Raw genomic sequence first — 13,699 nt, 5'->3', positions numbered from 1 at the left:
ATAATGAAATACTCCTTGAGCTGTATTATATGTATTTTATTTGAGTTTTTGTGAATTTCTGGAGTTTTGTAAACATACTGGCCTTTAAAGGGTTAAAATCCCCCAAAAATAAGCTCCAGTGTTTTTGGAGCATGAGCCAAAGTAAGGACAAAAAGTCAAGGTATCTTGGCCTCTGCTGACTGTTCTTTTTTAAATGTCTACTTGAAACTTTATACTGAATCACAGGAGTTCCCCTTCATATAAACCGTTTTTGCTGGACACAAACAACGCATTTGGAAGCAAACAGCTACTATAAATTATAACCCTTTTATGTCCTTGCTGTAAACTGAATAACAGTTGTTTTCTATCAAGCAGCAGAATAAATGTTTCAGCTCATTTCTCTTCAAGCCTTCCTCTTAAATTTAAAACTGACAAAAAGCAACAAAAGAACAAGGACAAAACAACCAAAGAAACTGCACGAACGGGATAAACAATCCCCCTCTAACACAAAAATATCCTCTTTTACTGATAATACTCACATTGTGGGAGGGAAAATGATTTTCCCAGCTCAGTAACTCCCTGCTCTGCTCTGTGGACCCTCCTATGGGGCCAGAGAGATAATCAACTTGAACCAAGCCACGCCCCCCAGTTTTATTCTGGGGAACTTATCAGCGCCTACATGTTGAGTGCTCTGCATACTAGACCCAGCGAGAGAAGAGAGTAGATCGCTTCCACAGGCCACCCATGCTGACAAACGCATCACCAGAAACACCTATTCACCTCTGTGGACATTAAACTCTGCAGCTCTGACAGGATGGATTTTTTAGACGGCGGCTACCTGGACGCGCGGTCTCCGTATGATTACACTTTTAATTTTTGGAACGACTACCTCGGCCTGTCGACACTTGTCGCCAAAAACAAGATCAACGGCCCGTCCTGCAGCCCCAACTCTATAACTGAGTCTCTTAAGGCGACGCTGGGTTTGGAGGACGATTCCCCGGTTTGTCCCTGCGTAATTGGGCACGGCAGGGACAGCGACGGACACTTGGACTGCTGCTGCGCTGCACCGGGCTCCCCGCCGATCTCCATCTATGATCTCAAGGAGCGCGTCTCTCTTCTCAGGCCGTACGAGCACCTTGCTGGTGATTCGGCGCTTGGAGACAGAGATTCACCCTCCTACAGGGGAAGCTTCGCCGGCCTCGACCTGCTCTCCATGGACCGCAGGCGCAAACAGGCTCAGAGGGGAAAGCCGGAGCCAAAGGTGTGCGTCTTCTGTCGGAATAACGGCGCACCGGAGGAGGTTTACGGCACCCATATCCTGAAGACGGCGGACGGCAGAGTCCTGTGCCCCATCCTCCGGGCATACACCTGCCCCCTCTGCAGTGCCAACGGCGACAATGCGCACACCATCAAGTACTGCCCACTCTCTAAAGACCAGCCGAGCCAGAGAGTGGCGAGGGGAGGCAGAGCGATCGGTAAACGGCTGAAAATCTTCTAAGCGAGGAGACGAATGAAGTTTGAGTTGCACTGTCTTAAATTACTAGTTTGTATGGCAGTAATTTTGCCCCATTTCATGCACAAAACAAGTCTGGAGAGAGAGATTTTAAGAAAATAAGATTTTTATTGATTTTTTTGTATGTGTCTCTGCTTCATTTGTAATGTTTTCGTCTGTCTTGTATCTCTATGGGCACGTAGTTTACACTTGGACGCACTGCGCGCAGTACCCCCCCCCCCCCCCCCCACCCCAGCACTCTAAGGACTTGGTGATCAAAAATGAACCAAAGTACTGTACAGATCGACCTGTGAATGACCACCTTCATGCTGTGATCAGAAGTTGCTGTGTTTCGAGAAGCGCAGTGCCAGTGCAAACAGTCCTGTGCATGTCAGAGGGCTGGTTTGGGTTTATGAGATGCCAACATAAATGCATATGCAGCACTCCTGATATGAGATGAATGTTTAGTCCCATAGTTCATTGGCCAGTGGATGTAAAGAGTCTCGCAGGCCATGCAAGATGCAAGATCTACTCTTCTATATCGAGCACATTTCTTTTTTCTCAAGATAAATGTTTTCTACCAAAGGAATACACTTTTGTATTTAGCCTAAAGGTGATTTCTGTATGTTTATATGTTGGATGTCTTTTATTCTTTATGTGATTTTATGTGCATAGTATTTTACAGATTTTAACTGAATGTAAAACAGTCGAAGGTAAATCTGACAGTTCACCTACATGCTCTTCAAGTAGCTCCAAGCTCTATTATATGTCATAAGTTCAAGAACACAAATGCTCAATTGATATTTTTTCCACGTGGAAATGTGTACCTGCAATTCTTGTAAATGTATAAAAAGGAGCAAACAATTTTAGCAATGAAAAGCCTGACATTCCAAAGTCTTTATCTGTCAATAAAAATGTTTTATGTACTTATTTTTACCTTATGTATCAGTGGGAAATATATTCACTGTAAATAACCTCTGAATAAACATGTAATTTGCATTTTTCTTTAATGATATGGGACCACAACTGATTTTTAATATTCAATGAAATGAAATCATGAAATGACAATTTCAAAATTGGAGGCTGTAGATACTGGAGCCTGCAGCAGGATACACGATAACATGTCTGTATGTTACTTTGAGTTCAGAGTATTTTGTCAAACAGGTTTAAAAAAAAAAGCATTTTCACTCAACTGTTTCATCTGAGAACAGTCTCCAGTTACCACTGACAGGCAATGCAAATACGCCACCTAGTGCTCAAAGCTTTGAATGACAGTAGTCTCACCAGAACCTATGTAAAAAATCTTCACAGCACAGACGAGCACTGACAACATGCAGTGGTGGAAAGTACATTCACTCAAGTGCAATTATGAGGCACTTCTACTTTACTTTTGTGTTTCTATTTTCTTCTACTTTCTATTTCTACTCCACTACTTTTAAGATGGAAATATTGAACTTTTTTACTGCACAACATTTAGTAGTAGTCTATTTGAATCATCCAGATGTGCTGAGCCCCACAGATGTGGGACAGACACATTGTGAAAAACTTTACAGCAGTTAAAAAGAGCTCAGGTGCCTTGTATCTTGCTGCTTCTTTGCATGTCTGTAATTATTAGATTTGACTTAGTTTGCTTTTTAAATCACGTTTGTGTATATCACTATCTCATATAGAGGACTGGTCCACTAAAATTATATTAAAATCTTTCTCCCTTTTATATCTCAAATGTTATATATCATATATAATCATTCACAGACCTTAGTGTGGACAGTTTCTTTCCGTTTCCTGATAAAACTTTTGAAATGAAATCTGTGGACTTCTGTGAGTAACCATGTCATATTTGGAATAAGTTGTTTTTTTTTTGGTAAGTCACTTGTTCTTTGTTGTTGTGAGCATGAAAACTGTTCACTCATCGTATTTGTTGTGTTTCTGGCTGAGCTGTCCCTTTAAATGCTAACAGATCGATGAGTTTCATTGACCTCTATTGGCAACTACTAAGAACTGCAGGAACATTAACCGACCTCACCCCTCTCTGTAAAAAGCCTTTGGATGTAACTGACACAACAGATCTTTTTAACACTCAGCTCTGCTCCAGCTCTCTGTTCAGACTTTTCTGTTTGCATCTGCCTTTTATTAAACCAACTATGTATTTAACTGCACTCTAATTTTTAGTCTCCTGTTTTATCCGTTTCACTTCACTGTAGCTCATTTTAATCTGATATTTTATTCTGCTCTTTTAAATCCTATTGAAATGTGTATTGTTATTTTGGTTTTCTTAATGCCTTCTCTGTAAAGCACCTTAAATTGCCTTGTTGTGGAAAGGTGCTATACAAATGGATCTGTGTATTGCTGTGAGTAACCGTACAAGATCTGCAAAAAGACACATCTGAGTTTATTAAAAGTCACTTTTTAGGGGCACTGTTCTCACCACAGATCAGATACCACTGAGACAGTCTGTGCATGAGTGACCTACATCTTTTATAATCAAGCAGTCAAACTGAAACTACACCAGCCACATTATTATTATTATTATTATTGTCCCGGTTAAACTACAAAAAAATTATTAATTAATTAGAGTTAAATGTTAATTGATTTCTATTGGCAGCCATTAACAACCACAGCACTATAAACAGAACAAAGCCTTTGGATGTAGCTGACAAAATAATGTCCCATCATTTCACTGTGAAGGAGGAAAATACTGTAATCAGATCAGAGACAGAGAGAAACCTCTCGTCTTTCAGTCTGGCAGATATCAAGTGTCTGTCTGGGAACAAAAACCTCAGGACACTGTCCGGCTGAATGCTGTCACCTACTGGCATAATAACTCTGCTTTATCATTTGCTTTTTCAGTCTTAGTAGCCAGAGGTGATGTTCAAGTGAGAGAGTCATGGGACTCCAGAGGAAGCAAAGACCCTCCTCCAACATGCCCAAAATGAATTAAACATGTTGGTTTATGTTTTAAGCCTATCTTGCCTTTATCATATATATATATATATACATACATACATACACACACACACACACACACACACACACACACACACACACACACATATACACTCATACTTCTCAAAAGAATTAAAACAATTAATAGGTACCTCATAAGCCATTAATGATTAGCTCTGTTTGATCCACCTATATCTACATGTTTTAGTAGAAGCCTTGACTTGCCAAAGGTATGTTTGTTTTCTACTCCAGACTATCCGTTATGAGCTGAACGCTGTGCCCATTTCTAGCCTCGCCCCTGTTCCAAATCAAACAATGACGTAGAAGACATGGTCATAAATCCATGTGGTATGGGTGTAACTGAGCTCCCCTCTTTTACTCTGTTTTCTCCCAGACTGTAATACCATTTCTTAATGAGTAAAACTGCACCATGCATTTTACATTGCACAGTAATGATGAGGTACGAGGTCTGTAATATATTGTGTGGCTGTTTGTGCCTGTGTCATTCTTTTATTACACAGTACGAAAAAGGTTGTTAACACCATGTTTCCCAAACATGTTCCCTGTACCCAGTAAATACCTAGTATTTACAAAAACACTGTAACACCCAGCTGTTTGTCCCTAGCCTTGTTTTCTCCCACTGAACCTATATTTAAATACCAGAAGGAACCAGTCCGTATTTTATTAGACCTGATTCATATAATGAAATTACACTGTAGATCACGGGCTGTATTATAAAGTGTCACTGAAATCTTTCAGTACATTCCGCCTGACTGGGCTGATATCTGCAGAGACAGGCGGGTGTCAGGGGTCAAACAGTGAGAGCTTGCAGAGCAGCCGGATGATGAGTCCTGAAACCCCCCCAGGAATATAAATGTTGGCTTTAAAGACGGTGTCTCACAACTGTCACCAATCTGTCACCCAATACGTGTCCTTGAGCAGGAATGTGCTCTGATTCCTGGTTGAGAACATCAGCTCGATGCCTCTGTTTTTCAAACAAATACTAAGGATGATGCACAGGTAGCCTCTGACTCATCTCTGGATGTTAAACAGCGGGAGCGTTTCTCTGTGTCAGCAGATGCACATAGCACTTTCTTCCTCACTGGTGCCTCCCACACACACTGTCAGAGTCAGGACGACTCAAGAACATCAGTGACTCATCAATTTGCGATCTAAATAGATCAAACACATACCTCTAAAGACACCGTGGGACCAATAGAAACATGTAGGGCACTGCAAAGGGGTCTCTATTTAATACATGTGTGAGAAGTGAGAAGATGGAAAGTGCATAAAGAAGAAAATACTAGGTTTTTAAGAATATCTGAAAAAGTCAATCATCTCTCTAATTACTCAGATAAAGTGGTGGCCATGATCTACCACATCTGTCTATTTAAGTACCAAAATCTCTATGGTAATAAATTTTCAGTTTTCTAGAGCATTAAAACCTTTAAGTGCTTGGCTGTTCAGGTATCTGCCCCCCCCCAGCCCCTCTCTCTTTACGCACTATGTATTGATTCTCTCTATGTGGGTTGTGGAAAAGACTTTGTTTCAAGTCATTTTCACATGGTTTGCCCCAGTTCTTTTCTCGTTTTAAAGGTGTGGGTGTGTTCATTGCTTGAGAGATGCTTCTGAGCCAGCACTGAGGGCAGAAAATAAGAGTAAAATCCATCCAGAAACACACAGAGTAATGAGAGTAATTGAGTGCACTGCCATTTCCAGGCCAAATTAAAGGAGCACCTGCTCTACCACATGTCCTCTGCCTGCCATGGCTGAGAGTGAGTCTAAAAACCAACCTCTCTTCTCCTCACTGCAGCAGTCTGCTATTGGCCCGGTGGATGCTGACAGCACTGATGTTTCTCTGAGGCGGAGGGGAGGGGGGGCAGCCTCGCTCTATAAAAGCCTGGGATCTGCAGCATCACTGAGCTGGTGCAGTGCAAAAACGCTCGCTCATCCTCACCGATGGTGTGCAGAACAAGGGGGACATAAAAGAAACCTTCTTAAACTAAAAACATTCATATCCTTTTCTTTAACAAAAAAAAAATCCACAACAAAAAATCCATCATGAGTCACGATTCCTACTTCTCCTACCGCCGCCCTTGGGACAGCTACAGAGGCTCCCGAACCACCACCAAATCCTACTCTTCTCGAGCTCCTCCGTCCGGGAAGAGGATCGTGAGGCTGGCCTCCTCATCCCTGCCAGATGGATCAGAGAGGATGAACCTGGCTCAGGCCAGCTCACTCAACACAGAGCTGCTGGGCCTGCGTTCCCAGGAGAGGGAGCAGCTTGTGGACCTGAATGACCGCTTCGCCACCTACATTGAGAAGGTGAGGCACCTGGAGCTGCAGAACCGAGCCCTGCTGGCCGAGCTGGAGGCGCTGAGGAGGCGGCAGAACGACCCGTCCCGCCTGCATGCGCTCTATGAGGGGGAAGCGCGGAGTTTGAGGGCCATGATAGACTCGGAGAACGGGGAGAAGATGCGGATGGAAGCAGAGAGGGACTACCTGCGTGACGTGTATGAGCAGATGAAGGAGCGCTATGAGGAGGAGGCGAGGCGGCGTATGGATGCTGAGGAGGCCCTGCAAAGGGCCAAAGATGAGGCGAGCAGGGCCGTGCTCTTCAACTATGACACAGAGGCCACTGTGGTCTCTCTGTGTGATGAGATGGTGTTCCTGAAGAAAGTCTTTGCAGAGGAGCAAGCAGAGCTGCAGGCCCAGCTGCAGATGGCTAACATCAGCGTGGACGTGGAGGTGTCCCGGCCCGACCTCTCCACCGCCCTGCGAGACATCCGGGCGCAGTACGAGCGGCTGGCAAACAAGAACATGCAGGCCGCCGAGGACTGGTACAAGAGCAAGTTTGCAAGCGTGGCGGAGATGGCCAGCAAAAACAACGAGGCTGTGCACGCCATCCGGGAGGAGACCATGGAGTACCGGAGACTGCTTCAGACCCGCTCCTCGGAGATAGAGGCTCTCCGGAATGTCATCGACTCCCTCAATAAGCAGCTGGAGGATCTTGAGGAGACACAGGCCAAAGAGGTGGCAAAGTACCAGGTGAATGACATTTGGACGCTGGTCTGTATTAACATACAACAGGAAAATATGCTGAGAAGTATTCTGCTCTCAGATCAGAAGGAATCCTTTTCTTATAATTATTTTTTAGAGCTTCAAACAGGAGCAAAGGGATGTGTTAATGTTTATCATTACCACCCAGAATACAGGAAAACACTCCATATACAGAAAGCAGAAAAACAGACACAGGAAATCTTGCTGTCAGATGACATGTAAATATATTCTCTGCAGCAGCTACACCCTCCCAACACTGTAGGTCTCAGCAGGAAACCATGGCAGGTTCAAAGCAGAGGTGAAAATATGCAAGTTTATTTATTTACCACTTTCTGACCAATTTCCAATAATTCTAAAGCAAATCAAAGCAAAGAAAAAAACTCAATTATGCTTTTCGTGGAGTTGTAGTTTTATATTCTTGTGCTGTTGCATCAGTGTCTGTGATACTTGACAATGAATGGCTGTATTTTTTTTTTTTTTTTGCATTCACAGATGAGGATAAGTGAGTTGGAGCGTGATATCACTGAGGCCAAGCAGGAGATGGCGCGTTACCTGAGGGACTATCAAGACCTTCTCAATGTGAAGATGGCGCTTGACATTGAAATAGCCGCGTACAGGTAAGACATGGGCTTTGGCCGCAGATCTCCACCAACACAAAACCTTATTTACATGTAACCACTATAGTACAACTAATATTGCTGACATTTATCATCTTGATGTTGACTTCCAAACTTCAGGCATTTAAACATGAAAATAAATGAAAATCTGTTTTACTTTCCTTTTCAGGAAACTTCTGGAGGGGGAGGAGATTCGTCTGGCTTACCCTTCTCTTCCCGCCCTGAACTAAAACCTAAATGCCACCAGCCTGGCATAAAATTCTGATCCTAAATCCTGAATCCTGAATTCTTCATACCCCTTCTTTCCCGCCCTGACCCAAACATCACCCTTCTCCCTCCCTCATTTCTTTTACCATCTTCCCTCTGTCATCTTTTTCCCCCCAAAAAACACCTTTCTCTACTCCTCCCCAAAACCAAATCGCAAACCAAAGCTCATCCTTCTCAAGACAGATGCGCCCTTGTGCTAAACAAGAGGTCCACCAGAAGTCCCCCTTCTTCTACACACGTTCTGACACCACACATCAAGATGACGGCAAACTGTAAAATGCAGAGTGGCTGCACTGCATTAGTTACATAGCTACGTTGGACAGCAGTATTGTTTTGGCTGAGCTCCTTTCTGTTCAACACGTTAAGCTCCAAGCAGCAGAGTTAACCATTTGGCTCCTCTCATCCCTCACTTTGCAAACATTTGACCAATTGTTTGTGAAGGAGGACAAAAAAATTCCTTTTATCTCTTGATGCTTGGACTTTATCTGTGTTTGAATTAATGCAAGAAACCTGCAGCGTTATTGACCGGGAACTCTACCAATCAATTACGCATTGTCCTGCACCCCTGGTTCTGTAGTAGTAGTCAGTGAACCAGTAACCTTAAAAAGTTATTTTCACTATACTCATGTTTGTCCTTTTTAGTTATTCTTCCTCTGCATTTACATCTACACAAATACTGAAAGCTTTGGTTAGTCTGAAAATCAGTGTGGGTTTGGGCCCTCTAATTTGGCTGGTGATTTCAACTTCTAATTCCTAATAAAGCTGTGTTTTCTTCTAAAACCCTCTGGACATGTAAATGCTTTGGAAGACGAATTGTTACTGGTTTCTCCTTAAAATCATGCAGTGTGTCTCTCAGCCTATCTGCATTAGATTTTTTTTTCCCTTTTGTTCTGTAAGTTCATTCAAAGCTAAACAATGAAACTGAAAGATAACTGCAGGAGCTCCTTGTTGTTTGTCTGCTAATCTTAGACCTGATGGTGCTTTACATCTGTGAAACTAATACAAGCACCATTATGCTTGGCGTACCTGTAACAGTCGGCAACAAGCTGAATAAACATATAACTGACCTGCAACCCGGTTCACATGTTGAGTTTTTATTTGACAGGATATTTTGTTCACGTTACAGAAATCCTAATATAATGGCCCAAACACACTTGCTAAGCACAAAGCATCATTTCAGTGTTAATTCTCCACAATAGGTTTACTGTAGAACATAATTATTTAGCCATGCACTGTCTAGTTTTAGGCATATTAATATCATTTTTTATTACTGAATCAACATTACAACTTATTTTGAATGTCAGAGGTATCTTTAAGTAAAAAATGTGTAACTGAAATTATGGGAATTATTAGAATAATTACTAAAAGATGAAGACTAATAAGAAGAAGAAGAAGAAGACGAGTAAAGGAGACATTTTTCATTTAGGCCACATCTTCTGTAAATTTCTCCTACAGCTCCCAATGTCACAGGAACGACACACAGCGGCACTGCGCCATTTCCCATCAGTCCATGTTCCTGGCAACCGGGCTGCAGATGTAATGTGGTGGTACGATGCCACGGCAGGATCATCAGTCATCAGGCTGACACCCCGCATTCCACTCAGAAATGCACAAAACATGTCGTTTTCAAAAATCTGCACATTGTGAGCACAAAGCAACAATTCAGCCTATATAATACTAAGTGCTGCATTGTGTCATTGTCTTGTATGAACAGTCGCTCAAGTCTTTTCTGCACATTCAATACAGCATCAGTGCAATTTAAAGGCTTTTTGCGTACTCTCCAGACAGGATCACAACTGGAGAGAGATTTATTTGTAAGGTGTGTTGAAATGTTTTGATGTCACATTACAAAAAAATCCAAAACAGCTTGTTTTGTGGTGTTCTGTGCATGATGGCTTAAACACAGCTGATTACCATTTATTAATTCCACCTGTGCTTTTCTTGCCATCACAAGCCAAAATGTCTGCTTTGAAATAAGCTCTACTGGCCCTGATGTACAGTATAGTGGTCACTCAGAGAAGTCTTCAAAAACACTTAAAATACTTTTGTATTTTTAACTGAGTGGTTTCGCAAAGGAGGCTAATGCTAGGCTATGTTAGAGTTTGACTGAGCAGATATTAAACCAACTTAGCCATCTAGCTGCCACTAAAGTTAGTTACATTGGTGTTGAAAAGTCCTGGACTATTTAAAAAAAAAAATCATCAATGAGAGGCACAGACTGCTCTGAAAATGCATTTTCTAACCTACAGATGGCGTTAGCTTCACAACAACGTCTCCTTTTGCTAATTACTTCCTCCGGTCAGAGGGCAACAAAATGGCCGCCGCCTTATGTCGATAACTCTTCTGTCTCAGTGTTACAAGGTGCAATTTTGTAACGGCGTGCGTTTTTATTAACCGTGACATTTACCGTCAAAGAATCTGCGTCTGTTCGCACATTTCGACGCCGTCATGTTTCAGGTTATCGGCGGCAGGACCGTCCAGACGGCCCGACTCCTCGCACCCAGGAGCGCCGTGCTCGTGGAGGCCGTCCGCGGCCGAAAGTCCCGCAACGACCCTGTGGCCAAGTCCAAAGAGGGGCGAATAAAAGTTCCTCCCCCCGTCGATCCGGTGGAGATGGTGGTGCTGAAGGAGAGATTCACGGAGTACCAGTTGATCATGAGGGCGCTCCGGTACGTTAAAAGCCCTGATTCAGGGCATCTGTAGGTCTTAAAGACGCCAAAACGGTACACGATTCTGTTTTCAAATAAATAAATAAGTAAATAAGTAAGTAAATAGATAGATAGATAGATAGATAGATAGATAATACAAAACCCGACAAACCAAAAAAGAGATTAAAATTTTATATTTCACTGTCCTCTGGACATGAACAAGTAAAAATCCCAGGCTACACAAGTTTTGTTTGTTTGTAGTCTTTTAACGCAGCCATGTGATTTTTAAACAAGGATTTTAACAGAGGCTCCATGCATAATGTTATATAATGTTATTGGAATTACTGTTATGTCAGCCTGACAAAAATGTGATCCATAAATTCACCTAGCCTTGTGGTTGACATGACTGAAGCTGACTGTCTCTTTCCTCTGTTGTCAGTCTGGAGTTTAAGGAGGAGGTGCTGCGAAAGAAGTATGAGGAGGAGACTGGCTCTCAGGCAGAGGAGAGGGCGAGGCAGGAGGCGGAGGAGCATCGCGCGCTCATGGCCTGGAACAACGAGGAGAACCTACGCCTGCTCAAAATCAGGTGAGAAGAAATCTGAGTCGAAAGACGGTGATGAAGCAAACCTCAGCTAAACATATGGAGTGAAGAGTGAATGCTGTTTGGTCTGCAAGTAATTTACCTTGTTCCAAAAACTGTTTTGATAATTCAGCTTCTCTTTTGTGTTTTTCAGAGTGATGAGAGTCCAGAAGGAGAAGGAGGAAGCTGAGCGCAAGCAGTTAGAAGCTGTCATTAAGCGTGAACAACAGCACCAAGAATTCATCAAAGAAAAAGAGAAGGAGATTTTGCAGTTGCAGGTACAATGTCTTTAAGATTTGTTTTGGGTTTTTTTTTGATCAGTTTTACTGCAAACTGCGACTTTGGCAGGTTCCTGTGGTCTTCACAAGATGTTTTTCTGCAAGTCAGAGTGAAAAATTTAAATTCTGCATGACATGGTGTAAAGATAGATCGTTGTGATAATCCTAAATACTGATCTCAGCCTCACTTTGACTTTGTTCTTTTGCCATCTGACAGGAGGATGCAAAGAACTTCATCACCCTGGAGAACCTGGACCAGCGTATTGAAGAAGCTCTGGACAATCCAAAGAATTACAACTTTGCCATCGACAAAGAAGGCAGAGTTGTGAAACAGACAGTGCTGCAGTGAAACGGCAGACCAGCCTCTACGTGTCTGTCTCAGGAGAAAAACAAAGACTGACTCATGTTTGGACCCTGGGAGCGAATTTTCTTCCAACATGACCACTGAAACATTAAGGGTGAGAAGGCTGTCGAACCTGTAAACTAAGAATTTAAAAACCATTCATCAGCAGAAAACTTGGCTCATGTGCAGAGAAGTTTGAAGACAAGGCATCGTGTCATCAGAAAAGTACACGTGTGGAGTCAGTTTGGCTTTTGACAGAATGAGACCACGTGTCCAAACTTCTGTTAGTGATGAGCAGTTTAACCGTGCTGCCTTTATTTTCACTGTCACCACGTTCTTTTTATCATTAGTCTGCTCATGATGTGATGTATATAAGGTAAATTAATGTCTGTTGTGAGTTTCCACTCAATCCTTTTGAACAGTGAAGCATCACCTTCTTTTCTAACTTATCAAGATTTAGATTTTCTGTACTTACTCAGGCTCTAAAATTGATTTAAGAGCTACCTGAATTTACAGTTTTTCATTTACAGTTACAACATAGCATCAAACTGTGAGAAAGCAAAGCAAAGCAAAACAAGACAAGATGACTCAGAAGACGTTCCACAATATCCTATGTGTTCTCAAGCTTTTCACATTAAAACATGGAAATGATAACATATGTAAGTGCAGGATTTCCTCTTCTTCAACCTCAGGTGAAGGCTCCACTTTCAGGTGTCAGAGGTGACAAATGGTTTGTGGTTATTTGTGTTTGTGATTACTGCGGTTATATGCTACATATTCCTAAATACAGTTCAATCAAATTACCACACGCTGAAGACTGACACAGCCTGTCAGTACAGGAGTTCTGACAGGCTTCTAAAAGCTGTAGGAAAGATATTATTAAGCGAATATGGAAAGTTTGCTGTGTGTAATGTAATTTATGGGCTTTAAGATGACAAAATAATTCACAAAAGGGAGAAATGTGTCAGTAGAGCCCCTTTAGTGGGTATTTAGGAGATCTTATGGTTTAATGTTTAATTTCCTAGAAGCTAACAGCTGTTAGTGGGAAACTTATAACTCGTTTTCATTCACTCTTCAACTAGTATTTCCTCAGGAAAAAGTATTTTTCACATCCTTTATTCCTGCACTTTAAGCAGCTGCCCTCTAGGTGGTGCCCTGTGCAGCTGTCCATGTTGCTGTGTTTACTAACTACCTAATGTAGGACAAGGTGCTGCTGAACCAGTGTAATCTCCTTCTCTCAGGCCAGGCGTGCAGGTTGATGGGATCATGGTGATCAGAGGTGAAGACGTCAAGAGAAAATCAGGCAACCTGCAGCAGCTTTAGTGAGAAGAGGGAAGGAATAAACACAGCAGTTACACTCAGGTAATGCTGTTTTAAAAACTGACTTTGTGAACTGTCGTAGTTTATAAAAGGTAATTTGAACACCTGCTTTTTTACAGAAAAAGATCAGAGCATTTTCTCTTAGATCACTAAAACAAAATGAGTGTTTTTC

General features: G+C 42.3%; 3 protein-coding genes across 3 annotated transcripts; all 3 read left to right on the top strand.

Annotated features, from left to right (window-relative positions):
• The first annotated feature begins 698 nt into the window (after positions 1-698).
• On the top strand, positions 699-2,484 carry LOC121197330 (nanos homolog 1-like). The gene has a single exon (XM_041060895.1). The coding sequence runs from the start codon at positions 794-796 to the stop codon at positions 1,475-1,477; it is 684 nt and encodes a 227-aa protein (XP_040916829.1). The 5' UTR covers positions 699-793; the 3' UTR covers positions 1,478-2,484.
• A 3,870-nt stretch (positions 2,485-6,354) lies between these two features.
• Positions 6,355-9,421, top strand: si:dkey-33c12.3 (uncharacterized protein LOC335380 homolog). The gene is made up of 3 exons (XM_041061313.1): positions 6,355-7,462; positions 7,967-8,091; positions 8,261-9,421. The coding sequence occupies exons 1-3, from the start codon at positions 6,476-6,478 to the stop codon at positions 8,319-8,321; spliced, it is 1,173 nt and encodes a 390-aa protein (XP_040917247.1). The 5' UTR covers positions 6,355-6,475; the 3' UTR covers positions 8,322-9,421.
• A 1,245-nt stretch (positions 9,422-10,666) lies between these two features.
• mrps26 (mitochondrial ribosomal protein S26) lies at positions 10,667-12,859 on the top strand. Its single transcript, XM_041061315.1, has 4 exons — positions 10,667-11,027; positions 11,446-11,592; positions 11,741-11,864; positions 12,082-12,859. Exons 1-4 carry the CDS (start codon positions 10,807-10,809, stop codon positions 12,211-12,213), a joined length of 624 nt encoding a protein of 207 aa, XP_040917249.1. The 5' UTR covers positions 10,667-10,806; the 3' UTR covers positions 12,214-12,859.
• The last annotated feature ends 840 nt before the right edge of the window (positions 12,860-13,699 follow it).

Source organism: Toxotes jaculatrix, chromosome 17, assembly GCF_017976425.1.
Source record: "Toxotes jaculatrix isolate fToxJac2 chromosome 17, fToxJac2.pri, whole genome shotgun sequence".
NCBI lineage: Eukaryota > Metazoa > Chordata > Actinopteri > Toxotidae > Toxotes > Toxotes jaculatrix.
This window is presented reverse-complemented; position numbering and strand designations above follow the sequence as displayed.